Source organism: Scyliorhinus torazame, chromosome 23 (genome assembly GCF_047496885.1).
Source record: "Scyliorhinus torazame isolate Kashiwa2021f chromosome 23, sScyTor2.1, whole genome shotgun sequence".
In the NCBI taxonomy this organism is placed as follows: domain Eukaryota; kingdom Metazoa; phylum Chordata; class Chondrichthyes; order Carcharhiniformes; family Scyliorhinidae; genus Scyliorhinus; species Scyliorhinus torazame.
The window spans coordinates 80,407,781-80,427,979 of NC_092729.1; the positions used below are offsets into that span (position 1 = coordinate 80,407,781).

The 20,199-nt window shown below is 56.1% G+C and overlaps 1 protein-coding gene across 1 annotated transcript in view; it reads right to left on the reverse strand.

Annotated features, from left to right (window-relative positions):
- The window catches only part of LOC140399673 (DNA excision repair protein ERCC-1-like), a 342,817-nt gene that overhangs the window by 181,629 nt on the left and 140,989 nt on the right, over positions 1-20,199 (reverse strand). Inside the window, exon 6 of the mRNA XM_072489217.1 lies at positions 8,402-8,501. Within this exon, the coding sequence (XP_072345318.1) occupies positions 8,402-8,501 (100 nt within the window). The remainder of the gene's footprint in view (positions 1-8,401; positions 8,502-20,199) is intronic.

Below are 20,199 nucleotides of genomic sequence, written 5' to 3' on the forward strand. Positions count from 1 at the left end.
GTACAGTCCCGGTCTCCCTATCCCTCGGTCAGACACACGCTCGGAGTACCGTGCACAGTCCCGGTCTCCGTATCCCTCGGTTCGACCCACACTCGGAGCACCGTGCACAGTTCTGGTCTCCGTATCCCTCGGTTAGACCCACACTCGGAGTACCGTGCACAGTCCCTGTCTCCGTACCCCTCGGTCAGACCCACACTCGGAGCACAGTGCACAGTCCCGGTCTCCGTATCCCTCGGTCAGACCCACACTCGGAGCACTGTGTACAGTCCCGGTCTCCCTATCCCTCGGTCAGACACACGCTCGGAGTACCGTGCACAGTCCCGGTCTCCGTATCCCTCGGTCAGACCCACACTCGGAGCACCGTGCACAGTCCCGGTCTTCGTATCCCTCGGTTAGACCCACACCCGGAGCACCGTGCACAGTCCCGGTCTCCGTGTCCCTCGGTTAGACCCGCACTTGGAGCACTGTGCACAGTCCCGGTCTCCGTATCCCTCGGTTAGACCCACACTCGGAGCACCGTGCACAGTCCCGGTCTTCCTATCCCTCGGTTAGAACCACACTCGGAGCACCGTGCATAGTCTCGGTCTCCGTGTCCCTCGGTTAGACCCGCACTTGGAGCACCGTGCACAGTCCCGGTCTCCGTATCCCTCGGTTAGACCCACACTCGGAGCACCGTGCACAGTCCCGGTCTCCGTGTCCCTCGGTTAGACCCACACTTGGAGCACCGTGCACAGTCCCGGTCTCCCTATCCCTCGGTTAGACCCACACTCGGAGCACCGTGCACAGTCCCAGTCTCCGTGTCCCTCGGTTAGACCCACACTCGGAGCACCATGCACAGTCCCGGTCTCCGTATCCCTCGGTCAGACCCACACTCGGAGCACCGTGCACAGTCCCGGTCTCCGTATCCCTCGGTTAGACCCACACTCGGAGCACCGTGCACAGTCACGGTCTCCGTATCCCTCGGTTAGACCCACACTCGGGGCACCGTGCACAGTCTCGGTCTCCATGTCCCTCGGTCAGACCAACACTCAGAGCACCGTGCACAGTCCCGGTCTCCGTATCCCTCGGTCAGACCCACACTCGGAGCACCGTGCACAGTCCCGGTCTCCGTATCCCTCGGTTAGACCCACACTCGGGGCACCGTGCACAGTCCCGGTCTCCGTATCCCTCGGTCAGACCCACACTCGGAGCACCGTGCACAGTCCCGGTCTCCGTATCCCTCGGTTAGACCACACTCGGAGCACCGTGCACAGTCCCGGTCTCCCTATCCCTCGGTTAGATCCACACTCGGAGCACCGTGCACAGTCCCGGTCTCCGTATCCCTCGGTCAGACCCACACTCGGAGCACCGTGCACAGTCCCGGTCTCCGTATCCCTCGGTTAGACCACACTCGGAGCACCGTGCACAGTCCCGGTCTCCGTATCCCTCGGTTAGACCCACAATCGGAGCACCGTGCACAGTCCCGGTCTCCGTATCCCTCGGTTCGACCCACACTCGGAGCACCGTGCACAGTTCAGGTCTCCGTATCCCTCGGTTAGACCTATACTCGGAGCACCGTGCACAGTCCCGATCTCTGTATCCTTCGGTTAGACCCACACTCGGAGCACCGTGCACAGTCTCTGTATCCCTCGGTCAGACACACACTCGGAGCACCGTGCACAGTCCCGGTCTTCCTATCCCTCGGTTAGAACCACACTCGGAGCACCGTGCATAGTCCCGGTCTTCCTATCCCTCGGTTAGAACCACACTCGGAGCACCGTGCATAGTCTCGGTCTCCGTATCCCTCGGTCAGACCAACACTCGGAGCACCGTGCACAGTCCCGGTCTCCGTATCCCTCGGTTAGACCCACACTCGGAGCATCGTGCACAATCCCGGTCTCCGTATCCCTCGGTCAGACCCACACTCGGAGCACCGTGCACAGTCCCGGTCTCCGTATCCCTCAGTTAGACCCACACTGTGAGCACCGTGCACAGTCCCGGTCTCCGTATCCCTCGGTTAGACCCACACTCGGAGCACCGTGCACAGTCCCGGTCTCAGTATCCCTCGGTTAGACCCACACTCGGAGCACCGTGCACAGTCCCAGTCTCCGTATCCCTCGGTCAGACCCACACTCGGAGCACCGTGCACAGTCCCGGTCTCCGTATCCCTCGGTTAGACCCACACGCGGAGCACCGTGCACAGTCCCGGTCTCCATATCCCTCGGTTAGACCCACACTCGGAGCACCGTGCACAGTCCCGGTCTCCGTATCCCTCGGTCAGACCCACACTCGGAGCACCATGCACAGTCCCGGTCTCCGTATCCCTCGGTCAGACCCACACTCGGAGCTCCATGCACAGTTCCGGTCTCCGTATCCCTCGGTCAGACCCACACTCGGAGCACCGTGCACAGTTCCAGTCTCCGTATCCCTCGGTCAGACCCACACTCGGAGCACCGTACACAGACCCGGTCTCCGTATGCGTCGGCTAGGCCAAGACTCGGAGAACTGTGCACAGTCCCGGTCTCCGTATCCCTCGGTTAGACCCACACTCGGAGCACCGTGCACAGTCCCGGTCTCCGTATCCCTCGGTCAGACCCACACTCGGAGCACTGTGCACAGTCCCGGTCTCCGTATCCCTCGGTGAGACCCACACTCGGAGCACCGTGCACAGTCCCGGTCTCCGTATTCCTCAGTCAGACCCACACTCGGAGCACCGTGCACAGTCCTGGTCTCCATATCCCTCGGTTAGATCCACACTCGGAGCACCATGCACAGTCCCGGTCTCTGTATCCCTCGGTCAGACCCACACTCGGAGCACCGTGCACAGTCCCGGTCTCCATATCCCTCGGTTAGATCCACACTCGGAGCACCATGCACAGTCCCGGTCTCTGTATCCCTCGGTCAGACCCACACTCGGAGCACTGTGCACAGTCCCGGTCTTCCTATCCCTCGGTTAGAACCACACTCGGAGCACCGTGCATAGTCTCGGTCTCCGTGTCCCTCGGTTAGACCCACACTCGGAGCACCGTGCACAGTCCCAGCCTCCGTATCCATTGGTCAGACCCACACTCGGAGCACCGTGCACAGTCCCGGTCTCCGTATCCCTCGGTTAGACCCACACTCGGCGCACCGTGCACAGTCCCGGTCTCCGTATCCCTCGGTTAGACCCACACTCGGAGCACCATGCACAGTCCCGGTCTCCGTATCCCTCGGTCAGACCCACACTCGGAGCACCGTGCACAGTCCCGGTCTCCGTATCCCTCGGTTAGACCCACACTCGGAGCACCGTGCACAGTCACGGTCTCCGTATCCCTCGGTTAGACCCACACTCGGGGCACCGTGCACAGTCTCGGTCTCCATGTCCCTCGGTCAGACCAACACTCGGAGCACCGTGCACAGTCCCGGTCTCCGTATCCCTCGGTTAGACCCACACTCGGAGCGCCGTGCACAGTCCCGGTCTCCCTATCCCTCGGTTCGACCCACACTCGGAGCACCGTGCACAGTTCTGGTCTCCGTATCCCTCGGTTAGACCTATACTCGGAGCACCGTGCACAGTCCCGATCTCTGTATCCTTCGGTTAGACCCACACTCGGAGCACCGTGCACAGTCTCTGTATCCCTCGGTCAGACCCACACTCGGAGCACCGTGCACAGTCCCGGTCTCCGTATCCCTCGGTTAGACCCACACTCGGAGCACCGTGCACAGTCCCGGTCTCCGTGTCCCTCTGTTAGACCCACACTCGGAGCACCGTGCACAGTCCCGGTCTCCGTATCCCTCGGTTAGACCCACACTCGGGGCACCGTGCACAGTCTCGGTCTCCATGTCCCTCGGTCAGACCAACACTCGGAGCACCGTGCACAGTCCCGGTCTCCGTATCCCTCGGTTAGACCCACACTCGGAGCACCGTGCACAATCCCGGTCTCCGTATCCCTCGGTCAGACCCACACTCGGAGCACCGTGCACAGTCCCGGTCTCCGTATCCCTCAGTTAGACCCACACTGTGAGCACCGTGCACAGTCCCGGTCTCCGTATCCCTCGGTTAGACCCACACTCGGAGCACCGTGCACAGTCCCGGTCTCAGTATCCCTCGGTTAGACCCACACTCGGAGCACCGTGCACAGTCCCGGTCTCAGTATCCCTCGGTTAGACCCACACTGTGAGCACCGTGCACAGTCCCGGTCTCCGTATCCCTCGGTTAGACCCACACTCGGAGCACCGTGCACAGTCCCGGTCTCCGTATCCCTCGGTCACACCCACACTCGGAGCACCGTGCACAGTCCCGGTCTCCGTATCCCTCGGTTAGACCCACACGCGGAGCACCGTGCACAGTCCCGGTCTCCATATCCCTCGGTTAGACCCACACTCGGAGCACCGTGCACAGTCCCGGTCTCCGTATCCCTCGGTCAGACGCACACTCGGAGCACCGTGCACAGTTCCAGTCTCCGTATCCCTCGGTTAGACCCACACTCGGAGCACCGTACACAGACCCGGTCTCCGTATGCGTCGGCTAGGCCAAGACTCGGAGAACTGTGCACAGTCCCGGTCTCCGTATCCCTCGGTTAGACCCACACTCGGAGCACCGTGCACAGTCCCGGTCTCCGTATCCCTCGGTCAGACCCACACTCGGAGCACTGTGCACAGTCCTGGTCTCCGTATCCCTCGGTGAGACCCACACTCGGAGCACCGTGCACAGTCTCGGTCTCCGTATTCCTCAGTCAGACCCACACTCGGAGCACCGTGCACAGTCCTGGTCTCCATATCCCTCGGTTAGATCCACACTCGGAGCACCGTGCACAGTCTCGGTCTCCGTATTCCTCAGTCAGACCCACACTCGGAGCACCGTAATCAGTCTCGGTCTCCGTATCCCTCGGTCAGACCCACACTCGGAGCACCATGCACAGTCCCGGTCTCTGTATCCCTCGGTCAGACCCACACTCGGAGCACCGTGCACAGTCCTGGTCTCCGTATACCTCGGTTAGACACACACTCGGAGCACCGTGCACAGTCCCGGTCTCCGTATCCCTCGGTTAGACCCACACTCGGAGCACCGTGCACAGTCCCGGCCTCCGTGTCCCTCGGTCAGACCCACACTCGGAGCACCGTGTACAGTCCCGGTCTCCCTATCCCTCGGTCAGACACACGCTCGGAGTACCGTGCACAGTCCCTGTCTCCGTACCCCTCGGTCAGACCCACACTCGGAGCACAGTGCACAGTCCCGGTCTCCGTATCCCTCGGTTAGACCCACACTGTGAGCACCGTGCACAGTCCCGGTCTCCGTATCTCTCGGTTAGACCCACACTCGGAGCACCGTGCACAGTCCCGGTCTCCGTATCCCTCGGTTAGACCCACACTCGGAGCACCGTGCACAGTCCCGGTCTCAGTATCCCTCGGTTAGACCCACACTCGGAGCACCGTGCACAGTCCCGGTCTCAGTATCCCTCGGTTAGACCCACACTGTGAGCACCGTGCACAGTCCCGGTCTCCGTATCCCTCGGTTAGACCCACACTCGGAGCACCGTGCACAGTCCCGGTCTCCGTATCCCTCGGTCAGACCCACACTCGGAGCACCGTGCACAGTCCCGGTCTCCGTATCCCTCGGTTAGACCCACACGCGGAGCACCGTGCACAGTCCCGGTCTCCATATCCCTCGGTTAGACCCACACTCGGAGCACCGTGCACAGACCCGGTCTCCGTATCCCTCGGTTCGACCCACACTCGGAGCACCGTGCACAGTCCCCGTCTCCGTATCCCTCGGTTAGACCCACACTCGGAGCACCGTGCACAGTCCCGGTCTCCGTATCCCTCGGTTAGACCCACACTCGGAGCACCGTGCACAATCCCGGTCTCCGTATCCCTCGGTTAGACCCACACTCGCAGAAAAGTGCACAGTCCCGGTCTCCGTATCCCTCAGTTAGACCCACACTCGGAGCACCGTGCACAGTCCCGGTCTCCGTATCCCTCGGTTAGACCCACACTCGGAGCACCGTGCACAGTCCCGGTCTCCGTATCCCTCGGTTAGACCCACACTCGGAGCACCGTGCACAGTCCCGGTCTCCATATCCCTCGGTTAGACCCACACTCGGAGCACCGTGCACAGTCCCGGTCTCCGTATCCCTCGGTTAGACCCACACTCGGAGCACCGTGCCCAGTCCTGGTCTCCATATCCCTCGGTTAGACCCACACTCGGAGCACCGTGCACAGTCCTGGTCTCCATATCCCTCGGTTAGACCCACACTCGGAGCACCGTGCACAGTCCCGGTCTCCGTATCCCTCGGTCAGACCCACACTTGGAGCACCGTGCACAGTCCCGGTCTCCGTATCCCCCGGTTAGACCCATACTCGGAGCACCGTGCTAAGTCCCGGTCTCCGTATCCCTCGGTCAGACCCACACTCGGAGCACCGTGCACAGTCCCGGTCTCCATATCCCTCGGTTAGACCCACACTCGGAGCACCGTGCACAGTCCCGGTCTCCGTACCCCTCGGTTAGACCCACACTCGGAGCACCGTGCCCAGTCCCGGTCTCCGTATCCCTCGGTTAGACCAACACTCGGAGCACCGTGCACAGTCCCGGTCTCCGTATCCCCCGGTTAGACCCACACTCGGAGCACCGTGCACAGTCCCGGTCTCCGTATCCCTCGGTTAGACCCACACTCGGAGCACCGTGCACAATCCCGGTCTCCGTATCCCTCGGTTAGACCCACACTCGCAGAAAAGTGCACAGTCCCGGTCTCCGTATCCCTCAGTTAGACCCACACTCGGAGCACCGTGCACAGTCCCGGTCTCCGTATCCCTCGGTTAGACCCACACTCGGAGCACCGTGCACAGTCCCGGTCTCCGTATCCCTCGGTTAGACCCACACTCGGAGCACCGTGCACAGTCCCGGTCTCCATATCCCTCGGTTAGACCCACACTCGGAGCACCGTGCACAGTCCCGGTCTCCGTATCCCTCGGTTAGACCCACACTCGGAGCACCGTGCCCAGTCCTGGTCTCCATATCCCTCGGTTAGACCCACACTCGGAGCACCGTGCACAGTCCTGGTCTCCATATCCCTCGGTTAGACCCACACTCGGAGCACCGTGCACAGTCCCGGTCTCCGTATCCCTCGGTCAGACCCACACTTGGAGCACCGTGCACAGTCCCGGTCTCCGTATCCCCCGGTTAGACCCATACTCGGAGCACCGTGCTAAGTCCCGGTCTCCGTATCCCTCGGTCAGACCCACACTCGGAGCACCGTGCACAGTCCCGGTCTCCATATCCCTCGGTTAGACCCACACTCGGAGCACCGTGCACAGTCCCGGTCTCCGTACCCCTCGGTTAGACCCACACTCGGAGCACCGTGCCCAGTCCCGGTCTCCGTATCCCTCGGTTAGACCAACACTCGGAGCACCGTGCACAGTCCCGGTCTCCGTATCCCCCGGTTAGACCCACACTCGGAGCACCGTGCATAGTCCCGGTCTCCGTATCCCTCGGTCAGACCCACACTCGGAGCGCCGTGCACAGTCCCGGTCTCCATATCCCTCGGTTAGACCCACACTCGGAGCACCGTACACAGTCCCGGTCTCCGTATCCCTCGGTTACACCCACACACGGAGCACCGTGCACAGTCACGGTCTCCATATCCCTCGGTCAGACCCACACTCGGAGCACCGTGCACAGTCCCGGTCTCCGTATCCCTCGGTTAGACCCACACACGGAGCACCGTGCACAGTCCCGGTCTCCGTATCCCTCGGTCAGACCCACACTCGGAGCACCGTGCACAGTCCCGGTCTCAATATCCCTCGCTTAGACCCACACTCGGAGCAGCGTGCACAGACCCGGTCTCAGTATCCCTCGGTTAAACCCACACTCGGAGCACCGTGCACAGTCCCGGTGTTAGTATCCCTCGGTTAGACCCACACTCGGAGCACCGTGCACAGTCCCGGTCTCCGTATCCCTTGGTAAGACCCACACTCGGAGCACCGTGCACAGTCCCGGTCTCAATATCCCTCGCTTAGACCCACACTCGGAGCACCGTGCACAGACCCGGTCTCAGTATCCCTCGGTTAGACCCACACTTGGAGGACCGTGCACAGTCCCGGTCTCCGTATCCCTCGGTTAGACCCACACTCGGAGCACCGTGCACAGACCCGGTCTCAGTATCCCTCGGTTAGACCCACACTCGGAGCACCGTGCACTGTCCCGGTCTCCGTATCCCTCGGTTAGACCCACACTCAGAGCACCGTGCACAGTCCCGGTCTCCGTATCCCTCGGTCAGACCCACACTCGGAGCACCGTGCACAGTCCCGGTCTCCGTATCCCTCGGTTAGACCCACACTCGGAGCAGCGTGCACAGTCTCTCTCTCTCTGTCTCTCTCTCTCTCTCCATCTCTCTCTCTCTCTGTGTCTCTCTTCGTACCTCGCCCCACCATTGCCAAGCCTCACCTTTGAGAGGTAGTCAGTCTCCACTCGCTCTTTCAGCATATCGGAAGGTTTATTCTCGTACGATTTGTACGTCTCCAGGTATCGTCCAGCCTCCTCAGAGCTGCACAGAAAACAACGAGATAGAGTTACCCTGAGAGAGCGTCACTGTGTATCTGCTGTACCTGGCCTGGGAGTGTTTGATGGGGACAGTGTAGAGGGAGCTTTATTCTGTATCTAACCCCGTGCTGTACCAGTCCTGGGAGTGTTTGATGGGGACAGTGTAGAGGGAGCTTTACTCTGTATCTAACCCCGTACTGTACCTGTCCTGGGAGTGTTTGATGGGGACAGTGTAGAGGGAGCTTTACTCTGTATCTAACCCCGTGCTGTACCTGTCCAGGGAGTGTTTGATGGGGACAGTGTAGAGGGAGCTTTACTCTGTATCTAATCCCGTGCTGTACCTGTCCTGGGAGTGTTTGATGGGGACAGTGTAGAGGGAGCTTTACTCTGTATCTAACCCCGTACTGTACCTGTCCTGGGAGTGTTTGATGGGGACAGTGTAGAGGGAGCTTTACTCTGTATCTAACCCCGTGCTGTACCTGTCCAGGGAGTGTTTGATGGGTCAGTGTAGAGGGAGCTTTACTCTGTATCTAACCCCGTGCTGTACCTGTCCTGGGAGTGTTTGATGAGGACAGTGTGGAGGGAGCTTTACTCTGTATCTAACCCCGTGCTGTACCTGTCCTGGGAATGTTTGATGGGGACAGTGTAGAGGGAGCTTTACTCTGTATCTAACCCTGTGCTGTACCTGTCCTGGGAATGTTTGATGGGGACAGTGTAGAGGGAGCTTTACTCTGTATCTAACCCCGTGCTGTACCTGTCCTGGGAGTGTTTGATGGGGACAGTGTCGAGGGAGCTTTACTCTGTATCTAACCCCGTGCTGTACCTGTCCTGGGAGTGTTTGATGAGGACAGTGTGGAGGGAGCTTTACTCTGTATCTAACCCCGTGCTGTACCTGTCCTGGGAGTGTTTGATGGGGACAGTTTAGAGGGAGCTTTACTCTGTATCTAACCCTGTGCTGTACCTGTCCTGGGAGTGTTTGATGGGGACAGTGTAGAGGGACCTTTACTGTGTATCTAACCCCGTGCTGTACCTGTCCTGGGAGTGTGTGATGGGGACAGTGTAGAGGGAGCTTTACTCTGTATCTAACCCCGTGCTGTACCTGTCCTGGGAGTGTTTGATAGGGACAGTGTAGAGGGAGCTTTACTCTGTCTCTCACCCCATGCTGTACCTGTCCTGGGAGTGTTTGATGGGGACAGTGTAGAGGGAGCTTTACTCTGTATCTAACCCCGTGCTGTACCTGTCCTGGGAGTGTTTGATGGGGACAGTGTAGAGGGAGCTTTACTCTGTATCAAACCCCGTGCTGTCCCTGTCCTGGGAGTGTTTGATGGGGACAGTGTAGAGGGTGCTTTACTCTGTATCTAACCCCGTGCTGTAGCTGTCCTGGGAGTGTTTGATGGGGACAGTGTAGAGGGAGCTTTACTCTGTATCTAACCCCGTGCTGTCCCTGTCCTGGGAGTGTTTGATGGGGACAGTGTAGAGGGAGCTTTACTCTGTATCTAACCCCGTGCTGTAGCTGTCCTGGGAGTGTTTGATGGGGACAGTGTAGAGGGAGCTTTACTCTGTATCTAACCCCGTGCTGTACCTGTCCTGGGAGTGTTTGATGGGGACAGTGTAGAGGGAGCTTTACTCTGTATCAAACCCCGTGCTGTACCTGTCCTGGGAGTGTTTGATGGGGACAGTGTAGAGGGAGCTTTACTCTGTATCTAACCCAGTGCTGTCCCTGTCCTGGGAGTGTTTGATGGGGCAGTGTAGAGGGAGCTTTACTCTGTATCTAACCCCGTGCTGTAGCTGTCCTGGGAGTGTTTGATGGGGACAGTGAAGAGGGAACTTTACTCTGTATCTAACCCCGTGCTGTCCCTGTCCTGGGAGTGTTTGATGGTGACAGTGTAGAGGGAGCTTTACTCTGTATCTAACCCCGTGCTGTAGCTGTCCTGGGAGTGTTTGATGGGGACAGTGTAGAGGGAGCTTTACTCTGTATCTAACCCAGTGCAGTACCTGTCCTGGGAGTGTTTGATGGGGACAGTGTAGAGGGAGCTTTACTCTGTATCTAACCCCGTGCTGTACCTGTCCTGGGAGTGTTTGATGGGGACAGTGTAGAGGGAGATTTACTCTGTCTCTCACCCCATGCTGTACCTGTCCTGGGAGTGTTTGATCGGGACAGTGTAGAGGAAGCTTTACTCTGTATCTAACCCCGTGCTGTACCTGTCCTGGGAGTGTTTGATGGGGACAGTGTAGAGGGAGCTTTACTCTGTATCAAACCCCGTGCTGTCCCTGTCCTGGGAGTGTTTGATGGGGACAGTGTAGAGGGAGCTTTACTCTGTATCTAACCCCGTGCTGTAGCTGTCCTGGGAGTGTTTGATGGGGACAGTGTAGAGGGAGCTTTACTCTGTATCTAACCCCGTGCTGTCCCTGTCCTGGGAGTGTTTGATGGGGACAGTGTAGAGGGAGCTTTACTCTGTATCTAACCCCGTGCTGTAGCTGTCCTGGGAGTGTTTGATGGGGACAGTGTCGAGGGAGCTTTACTCTGTATCTAACCCCGTGCTGTACCTGTCCTGGGAGTGTTTGATGGGGACAGTGTAGAGGGAGCTTTACTCTGTATCTAACCCCGTGCTGTACCTGTCCTGGGAGTGTTTGATGGGGACAGTGTAGAGGGAGCTTTACTCTGTATCTAACCCCGTGCTGTCCCTGTCCTGGGAGTGTTTGATGGGGACAGTGTAGAGGGAGCTTTACTCTGTATCTAACACCGTGCTGTACCTGTCCTGGGAGTGTTTGATGGGGGACAGTGTAGAGGGAGCTTTACTCTGTATCTAACCCCGTGCTGTACCTGTCCTGGGAGTGTTTGATGGGGACAGTGTAGAGGGAGCTTTACTCTGTATCAAACCCCGTGCTGTACCTGTCCTGGGAGTGTTTGATGGTGACAGTGTAGAGGGAGCTTTACTCTGTATCAAACCCCGTGCTGTACCTGTCCTGGGAGTGTTTGATGGGGACAGTGTAGAGGGAGCTTTACTCTGTATCTAACCCAGTGCTGTCCCTGTCCTGGGAGTGTTTGATGGGGACAGTGTAGAGGGAGCTTTACTCTTTATCTAACCCCGTGCTGTAGCTGTCCTGGGAGTGTTTGACGGGGACAGTGTAGAGGGAACTTTACTCTGTATCTAACCCCGTCCTGTACCTGTCCTGTCCTGGGAGTGTTTGATGGGGACAGTGTAGAGGGAGCTTTACTCTTTATCTAACCCCGTGCTGTAGCTGTCCTGGGAGTGTTTGATGGGGACAGTGTAGAGGGAACTTTACTCTGTATCTAACCCCGTGCTGTCCCTGTCCTGGGAGTGTTTGATGGTGACAGTGTAGAGGGAGCTTTACTCTGTATCTAACCCCGTACTGTCCCTGTCCTGGAAGTGTTTGATGGGGACAGTGTAGAGGGAGCTTTACTCTGTATCTAACCCCGTGCTGTACCTGTCCTGGGAGTGTTTGATGGGGACAGTGTAGAGGGAGCTTTACTCTGTATCTAACCCCGTGCTGTCCCTGTCCTGGGAGTGTTTGATGGGGACAGTGTAGAGGGAGCTTGACTCTGTATCTAACCCCGAGCTGTACCTGTCCTGCGAGTGTTTGATGGGGACAGTGAAGAGGTAGCTTTACTCTGTATCTCACCATTTGCTGTACCTGTCCTGGGAGTGTTTGATGGGGACAGTGTAGAGGGAGCTTTACTCTGTATCTAACCCCGTGCTGTAGCTGTCCTGGGAGTGTTTGATGGGGACAGTGTAGAGGGAGCTTTACTCTGTATCTAACCCCGTGCTGTACCTGTCCTGGGAGTGTTTGATGGGGACAGTGTAGATGGAGCTTTGCTCTGTATCTAACACCGTGCTGTACCTGTCCTGGGAGTGTTTGATGGGGACAGTGTAGAGGGAGCTTTACTCTGTATCTAACCCCGTGCTGTCCCTGTCCTGGGAGTGTTTGATGGGGACAGTGTAGAGGGAGCTTTACTCTGGATCTAACCCCGTGCTGTAGCTGTCCTGGGAGTGTTTGATGGGACAGTGTAGAGGGAACTTTACTCTGTATCTAACCCCGTGCTGTCCCTGTCCTGGGAGTGTTTGATGGGGACAGTGTAGAGGGAGCTTTACTCTGTATCTCACCACGTGCTGTACCTGTCCTGGGAGTGTTTGATGGGGACTGTGTCGAGGGAGCTTTACTCTGTATCTAACCCCGTGCTGTAGCTGTCCTGGGAATGTTTGATGGGGACAGTGTAGAGGGAGCTTTACTCTGTATCTAACCCCGTGCTGTACCTGTCCTGGGAGTGTTTGATGGGGACTGTGTAGATGGAGCTTTACTCTGTATCTAACACCGTGCTGTACCTGTCCTGGGAGTGTTTGACGGGGACAGTGTAGAGGGAGGTTTACTCTGTATCTAACCCCGTGCTGTACCTGTCCTGGGAGTGTTTGATGGGGACAGTGTAGAGGGAGATTTACTCTGTCTCTAACCTGTGCTGTACCTGTCCTGGGAGTGTTTGATGGGGACAGTGTAGAGGGAGATTTACTCTGTCTCTAACCTGTGCTGTACCTGTCCTGGGAGTGTTTGATGGGGACAGTGTAGAGGGAGCTTTACTCTGTCTCTAACCTGTGCTGTACCTGTCCTGGGAGTGTTTGATGGGGACAGTGTAGAGGGAGCTTTACTGTGTATCTAACCCCGTGCTGTACCTGTCCTGGGAGGGTTTGATGGGGACAGTGGAGAGGGAGCTTGACTCTGTATCTAACCCCGTGCTGTACCTGTCCGGATAGTGTTTGATGGGGACAGTGTGGAGGGAGCTTGACAGTGAAGAGGGAGCTTTACTCTGTATCTCACCACGTGCTGTACCTGTCCTGGGAGTGTTTGATGGGGACAGTGTAGAGGGAGCTTTACTCTGTATCTAACCCCGTGCTGTAGCTGTCCTGGGAGTGTTTGATGGGGACAGTGTAGAGGGAGCTTTACTCTGTATCTAACCCGGTGCTGTACCTGTCCTGGGAGTGTTTGATGGGGACAGTGTAGATGGAGCTTTACTCTGTATCTAACACCGTGCTGTACCTGTCCTGGGAGTGTTTGATGGTGACAGTGTAGAGGGAGCTTTACTCTGTATCTAACCCCATGCTGTACCTGTCCTGGGAGTGTTTGATGGGGACAGTGTAGAGGGAGCTTGACTCTGTATCTAACCCCGTGCTGTACCTGTCCGGTTAGTGTTTGAAGGGGACAGTGTGGTGGGAGGTTTACTCTGTATCTAACCCCGTCCTGTACCTGTCCTGTCCTGGGAGTGTTTGATGGGGACAGAGTAGAGGGAGCTTTACTCTGTATCTAACCCCGTGCTGTACCTGTCCTGGGAGTGTTTGATGGGGAACGTGCAGAGGGAGCTTTACTCTGTATCTAACCCCGTGCTGTACCTGTACTGGGACTGTTTGATGGGGACAGTGTCGAGGGAGCTTTACTCTGTATCTAACCCTGTGCTGTACCTGTCCTGGGAGTGTTTGATGGGGACAGTGTAGAGGGAGCTTTACTCTGTATCTAACCCCGTGCTGTACCTGTCCTGGGAGTGTTTGATGGGGTCAGTGTAGAGGGAGCTTTACTCTGTATTTAACCCCGTGCTGTACCTGTCCTGGGAGTGTTTGATGGGGACAGTGTAGAGGGAGCTTGACTCTGTATCTAACCCCGTGCTGTACCTGTCCGGGTAGTGTTTGATGGGGACAGTGTAGCGTAAGCTTTACTCCGTATCTAACCCCGTGCTGTACCTGTCCTGGGAGTGTTTGATGGGGACAGTGTAGAGGGAGATTTACTCTGTCTCTCACCCCATGCTGTACCTGTCCTGGGAGTGTTTGATCGGGACAGTGTAGAGGAAGCTTTACTCTGTATCTAACCCCGTGCTGTACCTGTCCTGGGAGTGTTTGATGGGGACAGTGTAGAGGGAGCTTTACTCTGTATCAAACCCCGTGCTGTCCCTGTCCTGGGAGTGTTTGATGGGGACAGTGTAGAGGGAGCTTTACTCTGTATCTAACCCCGTGCTGTAGCTGTCCTGGGAGTGTTTGATGGGGACAGTGTAGAGGGAGCTTTACTCTGTATCTAACCCCGTGCTGTCCCTGTCCTGGGAGTGTTTGATGGGAACAGTGTAGAGGGAGCTTTACTCTGTATCTAACCCCGTGCTGTAGCTGTCCTGGGAGTGTTTGATGGGGACAGTGTCGAGGGAGCTTTACTCTGTATCTAACCCCGTGCTGTACCTGTCCTGGGAGTGTTTGATGGGGACAGTGTAGAGGGAGCTTTACTCTGTATCTAACCCCGTGCTGTACCTGTCCTGGGAGTGTTTGATGGGGACAGTGTAGAGGGAGCTTTACTCTGTATCTAACCCCGTGCTGTCCCTGTCCTGGGAGTGTTTGATGGGGACAGTGTAGAGGGAGCTTTACTCTGTATCTAACACCGTGCTGTACCTGTCCTGGGAGTGTTTGATGGGGGACAGTGTAGAGGGAGCTTTACTCTGTATCTAACCCCGTGCTGTACCTGTCCTGGGAGTGTTTGATGGGGACAGTGTAGAGGGAGCTTTACTCTGTATCAAACCCCGTGCTGTACCTGTCCTGGGAGTGTTTGATGGTGACAGTGTAGAGGGAGCTTTACTCTGTATCAAACCCCGTGCTGTACCTGTCCTGGGAGTGTTTGATGGGGACAGTGTAGAGGGAGCTTTACTCTGTATCTAACCCAGTGCTGTCCCTGTCCTGGGAGTGTTTGATGGGGACAGTGTAGAGGGAGCTTTACTCTTTATCTAACCCCGTGCTGTAGCTGTCCTGGGAGTGTTTGACGGGGACAGTGTAGAGGGAACTTTACTCTGTATCTAACCCCGTCCTGTACCTGTCCTGTCCTGGGAGTGTTTGATGGGGACAGTGTAGAGGGAGCTTTACTCTTTATCTAACCCCGTGCTGTAGCTGTCCTGGGAGTGTTTGATGGGGACAGTGTAGAGGGAACTTTACTCTGTATCTAACCCCGTGCTGTCCCTCTCCTGGGAGTGTTTGATGGTGACAGTGTAGAGGGAGCTTTACTCTGTATCTAACCCCGTACTGTCCCTGTCCTGGAAGTGTTTGATGGGGACAGTGTAGAGGGAGCTTTACTCTGTATTTAACCCCGTGCTGTACCTGTCCTGGGAGTGTTTGATGGGGACAGTGTAGAGGGAGCTTTACTCTGTATCTAACCCCGTGCTGTCCCTGTCCTGGGAGTGTTTGATGGGGACAGTGTAGAGGGAGCTTGACTCTGTATCTAACCCCGAGCTGTACCTGTCCTGCGAGTGTTTGATGGGGACAGTGAAGAGGTAGCTTTACTCTGTATCTCACCATTTGCTGTACCTGTCCTGGGAGTGTTTGATGGGGACAGTGTAGAGGGAGCTTTACTCTGTATCTAACCCCGTGCTGTAGCTGTCCTGGGAGTGTTTGATGGGGACAGTGTAGAGGGAGCTTTACTCTGTATCTAACCCCGTGCTGTACCTGTCCTGGGAGTGTTTGATGGGGACAGTGTAGATGGAGCTTTACTCTGTATCTAACACCGTGCTGTACCTGTCCTGGGAGTGTTTGATGGGGACAGTGTAGAGGGAGCTTTACTCTGTATCTAACCCCGTGCTGTCCCTGTCCTGGGAGTGTTTGATGGGGACAGTGTAGAGGGAGCTTTACTCTGGATCTAACCCCGTGCTGTAGCTGTCCTGGGAGTGTTTGATGGGACAGTGTAGAGGGAACTTTACTCTGTATCTAACCCCGTGCTGTCCCTGTCCTGGGAGTGTTTGATGGGGACAGTGTAGAGGGAGCTTTACTCTGTATCTCACCACGTGCTGTACCTGTCCTGGGAGTGTTTGATGGGGACTGTGTCGAGGGAGCTTTACTCTGTATCTAACCCCGTGCTGTAGCTGTCCTGGGAATGTTTGATGGGGACAGTGTAGAGGGAGCTTTACTCTGTATCTAACCCCGTGCTGTACCTGTCCTGGGAGTGTTTGATGGGGACTGTGTAGATGGAGCTTTACTCTGTATCTAACACCGTGCTGTACCTGTCCTGGGAGTGTTTGACGGGGACAGTGTAGAGGGAGGTTTACTCTGTATCTAACCCCGTGCTGTACCTGTCCTGGGAGTGTTTGATGGGGACAGTGTAGAGGGAGATTTACTCTGTCTCTAACCTGTGCTGTACCTGTCCTGGGAGTGTTTGATGGGGACAGTGTAGAGGGAGATTTACTCTGTCTCTAACCTGTGCTGTACCTGTCCTGGGAGTGTTTGATGGGGACAGTGTAGAGGGAGCTTTACTCTGTCTCTAACCTGTGCTGTACCTGTCCTGGGAGTGTTTGATGGGGACAGTGTAGAGGGAGCTTTACTGTGTATCTAACCCCGTGCTGTACCTGTCCTGGGAGGGTTTGATGGGGACAGTGGAGAGGGAGCTTGACTCTGTATCTAACCCCGTGCTGTACCTGTCCGGATAGTGTTTGATGGGGACAGTGTGGAGGGAGCTTGACAGTGAAGAGGGAGCTTTACTCTGTATCTCACCACGTGCTGTACCTGTCCTGGGAGTGTTTGATGGGGACAGTGTAGAGGGAGCTTTACTCTGTATCTAACCCCGTGCTGTAGCTGTCCTGGGAGTGTTTGATGGGGACAGTGTAGAGGGAGCTTTACTCTGTATCTAACCCGGTGCTGTACCTGTCCTGGGAGTGTTTGATGGGGACAGTGTAGATGGAGCTTTACTCTGTATCTAACACCGTGCTGTACCTGTCCTGGGAGTGTTTGATGGTGACAGTGTAGAGGGAGCTTTACTCTGTATCTAACCCCATGCTGTACCTGTCCTGGGAGTGTTTGATGGGGACAGTGTAGAGGGAGCTTGACTCTGTATCTAACCCCGTGCTGTACCTGTCCGGTTAGTGTTTGAAGGGGACAGTGTGGTGGGAGGTTTACTCTGTATCTAACCCCGTCCTGTACCTGTCCTGTCCTGGGAGTGTTTGATGGGGACAGAGTAGAGGGAGCTTTACTCTGTATCTAACCCCGTGCTGTACCTGTCCTGGGAGTGTTTGATGGGGAACGTGCAGAGGGAGCTTTACTCTGTATCTAACCCCGTGCTGTACCTGTACTGGGACTGTTTGATGGGGACAGTGTCGAGGGAGCTTTACTCTGTATCTAACCCTGTGCTGTACCTGTCCTGGGAGTGTTTGATGGGGACAGTGTAGAGGGAGCTTTACTCTGTATCTAACCCCGTGCTGTACCTGTCCTGGGAGTGTTTGATGGGGTCAGTGTAGAGGGAGCTTTACTCTGTATTTAACCCCGTGCTGTACCTGTCCTGGGAGTGTTTGATGGGGACAGTGTAGAGGGAGCTTGACTCTGTATCTAACCCCGTGCTGTACCTGTCCGGGTAGTGTTTGATGGGGACAGTGTAGCGTAAGCTTTACTCCGTATCTAACCCCGTGCTGTACCTGTCCTGGGACTGTTTGATGGGGACAGTGTAGAGGGAGCTTTACTCTGTATCTAACCCAGTGCTGTACCTGTCCTGGGAGTGTTTGATGGGGACAGTGTAGAGGGAGCTTTACTCTGTATCTAACACCGTGCTGTACCTGTCCTGGGAGTGTTTGATTGGGGACAGTGTAGAGGGAGCTTTACTCTGTATCTAACACCGTGCTGTACCTGTCCTGGGAGTGTTTGATGGGGACAGTGTAGAGGGAGCTTTACTCTGTATCTAACCCCGTGCTGTACCTGTCCTGGGAGTGTTTGATGGGGACAGTGTAGAGGGAGCTTTACTCTGTATCTAACCCCGTGCTGTAGCTGTCCTGGGAGTGTTTGATGGGGGACAGTGTACAGGGAGCTTTACTCTGTATCTAACCCCGTGCTGTACCTGTCCTGGGAGTGTTTGATTGGGACAGTGTAGAGGGAGCTTTACTCTGTATCTAACCCAGTGCTGTAGCTGTCCTGGGAGTGTTTGATGGGGACAGTGTAGAGGGAACTTTACTCTGTATCTAACCCCGTGCTGTCCCTGTCCTGGGAGTGTTTGATGGTGACAGTGTAGAGGGAGCTTTACTCTGTATCTAACCCCGTACTGTCCCTGTCCTGGGAGTGTTTGATAGGGACAGTGTAGAGGGAGCTTTACTCTGTATTTAACCCCGTGCTGTACCTGTCCTGGGAGTGTTTGATGGGGACAGTGTAGAGGGAGCTTTACTCTGTATCTAACCCCGTGCTGTCCCTGTCCTGAGAGTGTTTGATGGGGACAGTGTAGAGGGAGCTTTACTCTGTATCTAACCCCGTGCTGTACCTGTCCTGGGAGTGTTTGATGGGGACAGTGTAGAGGGAGCTTTACTCTCTATCTAACCCCATGCTGTACCTGTCCTGGGAGTGTTTGATGGGGACAGTGTAGAGGGAGCTTTACTCTGTATCTCACCACGTGCTGTACCTGTCCTGGGAGTGTTTGATGGGGACTGTGTAGAGGGAGTTTTACTCTGTATCTAACCCCGTGCTGTACCTGTCCTGGGAGTGTTTGATGGGGACAGTGTAGAGGGAGCTTTACTCTGTATCTAACCCCGTGCTGTACCTGTCCTGGGAGTGTTTGATGGGGACTGTGTAGATGGAGCTTTACTCTGTATCTAACACCGTGCTGTACCTGTCCTGGGAGTGTTTGATGGGGACAGTGTAGAGGGAGCTTTACTGTGTTTCTAACCCCGTGCTGTACCTGTCCTGGGAGGGTTTGATGGGGACAGTGGAGAGGGAGCTTGACTCTGTATCTAACCCCGTGCTGTACCTGTCCGGATAGTGTTTGATGGGGACAGTGTAAAGGGAGCTTTACTCTGTATGTAACCCCGTGCTGTACCTGTCCTGGGAGTGTTTGATGGCGACAGTGTGGTGGGAGGTTTACTCTGTATCTAACCCCGTCCTGTACCTGTCCTGTCCTGGGAGTTTTTGATGCGAACAGAGTAGAGGGAGCTTTACTCTGTATCTAACCCCGTGCTGTACCTGTCCTGGGAGTGTTTGATGGGGACAGTGTAGAGGGAGCTTTACTCTGTATCTAACCCTGTGCTGTACCTGTCCTGGGAGTGTTTGATGGGGTCAGTGTAGAGGGAGCTTTACCCTGTATCTAACCCCGTGCTGTACCTGTCCTGGGAGTGTTTGATGGGGACAGTGTAGAGGGAGCTTTACTCTGTATCTAACCCCGTGCTGTACCTGTCCTGGGAGTGTTTGATGGGGACAGTGTAGAGGGAGCTTTACTCTGTCTCTAACCTGTGCTGTACCTGTCCTGGGAGTGTTTGATGGGGACAGTGTAGAGGGAGCTTTACTGTGTTTCTAACCCCGTGCTGTACCTGTCCTGGGAGGGTTTGATGGGGACAGTGGAGAGGGAGCTTGACTCTGTATCTAACCCCGTGCTGTACCTGTCCGGATAGTGTTTGATGGGGACAGTGTAAAGGGAGCTTTACTCTGTATGTAACCCCGTGCTGTACCTGTCCTGGGAGTGTTTGATGGCGACAGTGTGGTGGGAGGTTTACTCTGTATCTAACCCCGTCCTGTACCTGTCCTGTCCTGGGAGTTTTTGATGCGAACAGAGTAGAGGGAGCTTTACTCTGTATCTAACCCCGTGCTGTACCTGTCCTGGGAGTGTTTGATGGGGACAGTGTAGAGGGAGCTTTACTCTGTATCTAACCCTGTGCTGTACCTGTCCTGGGAGTGTTTGATGGGGTCAGTGTAGAGGGAGCTTTACCCTGTATC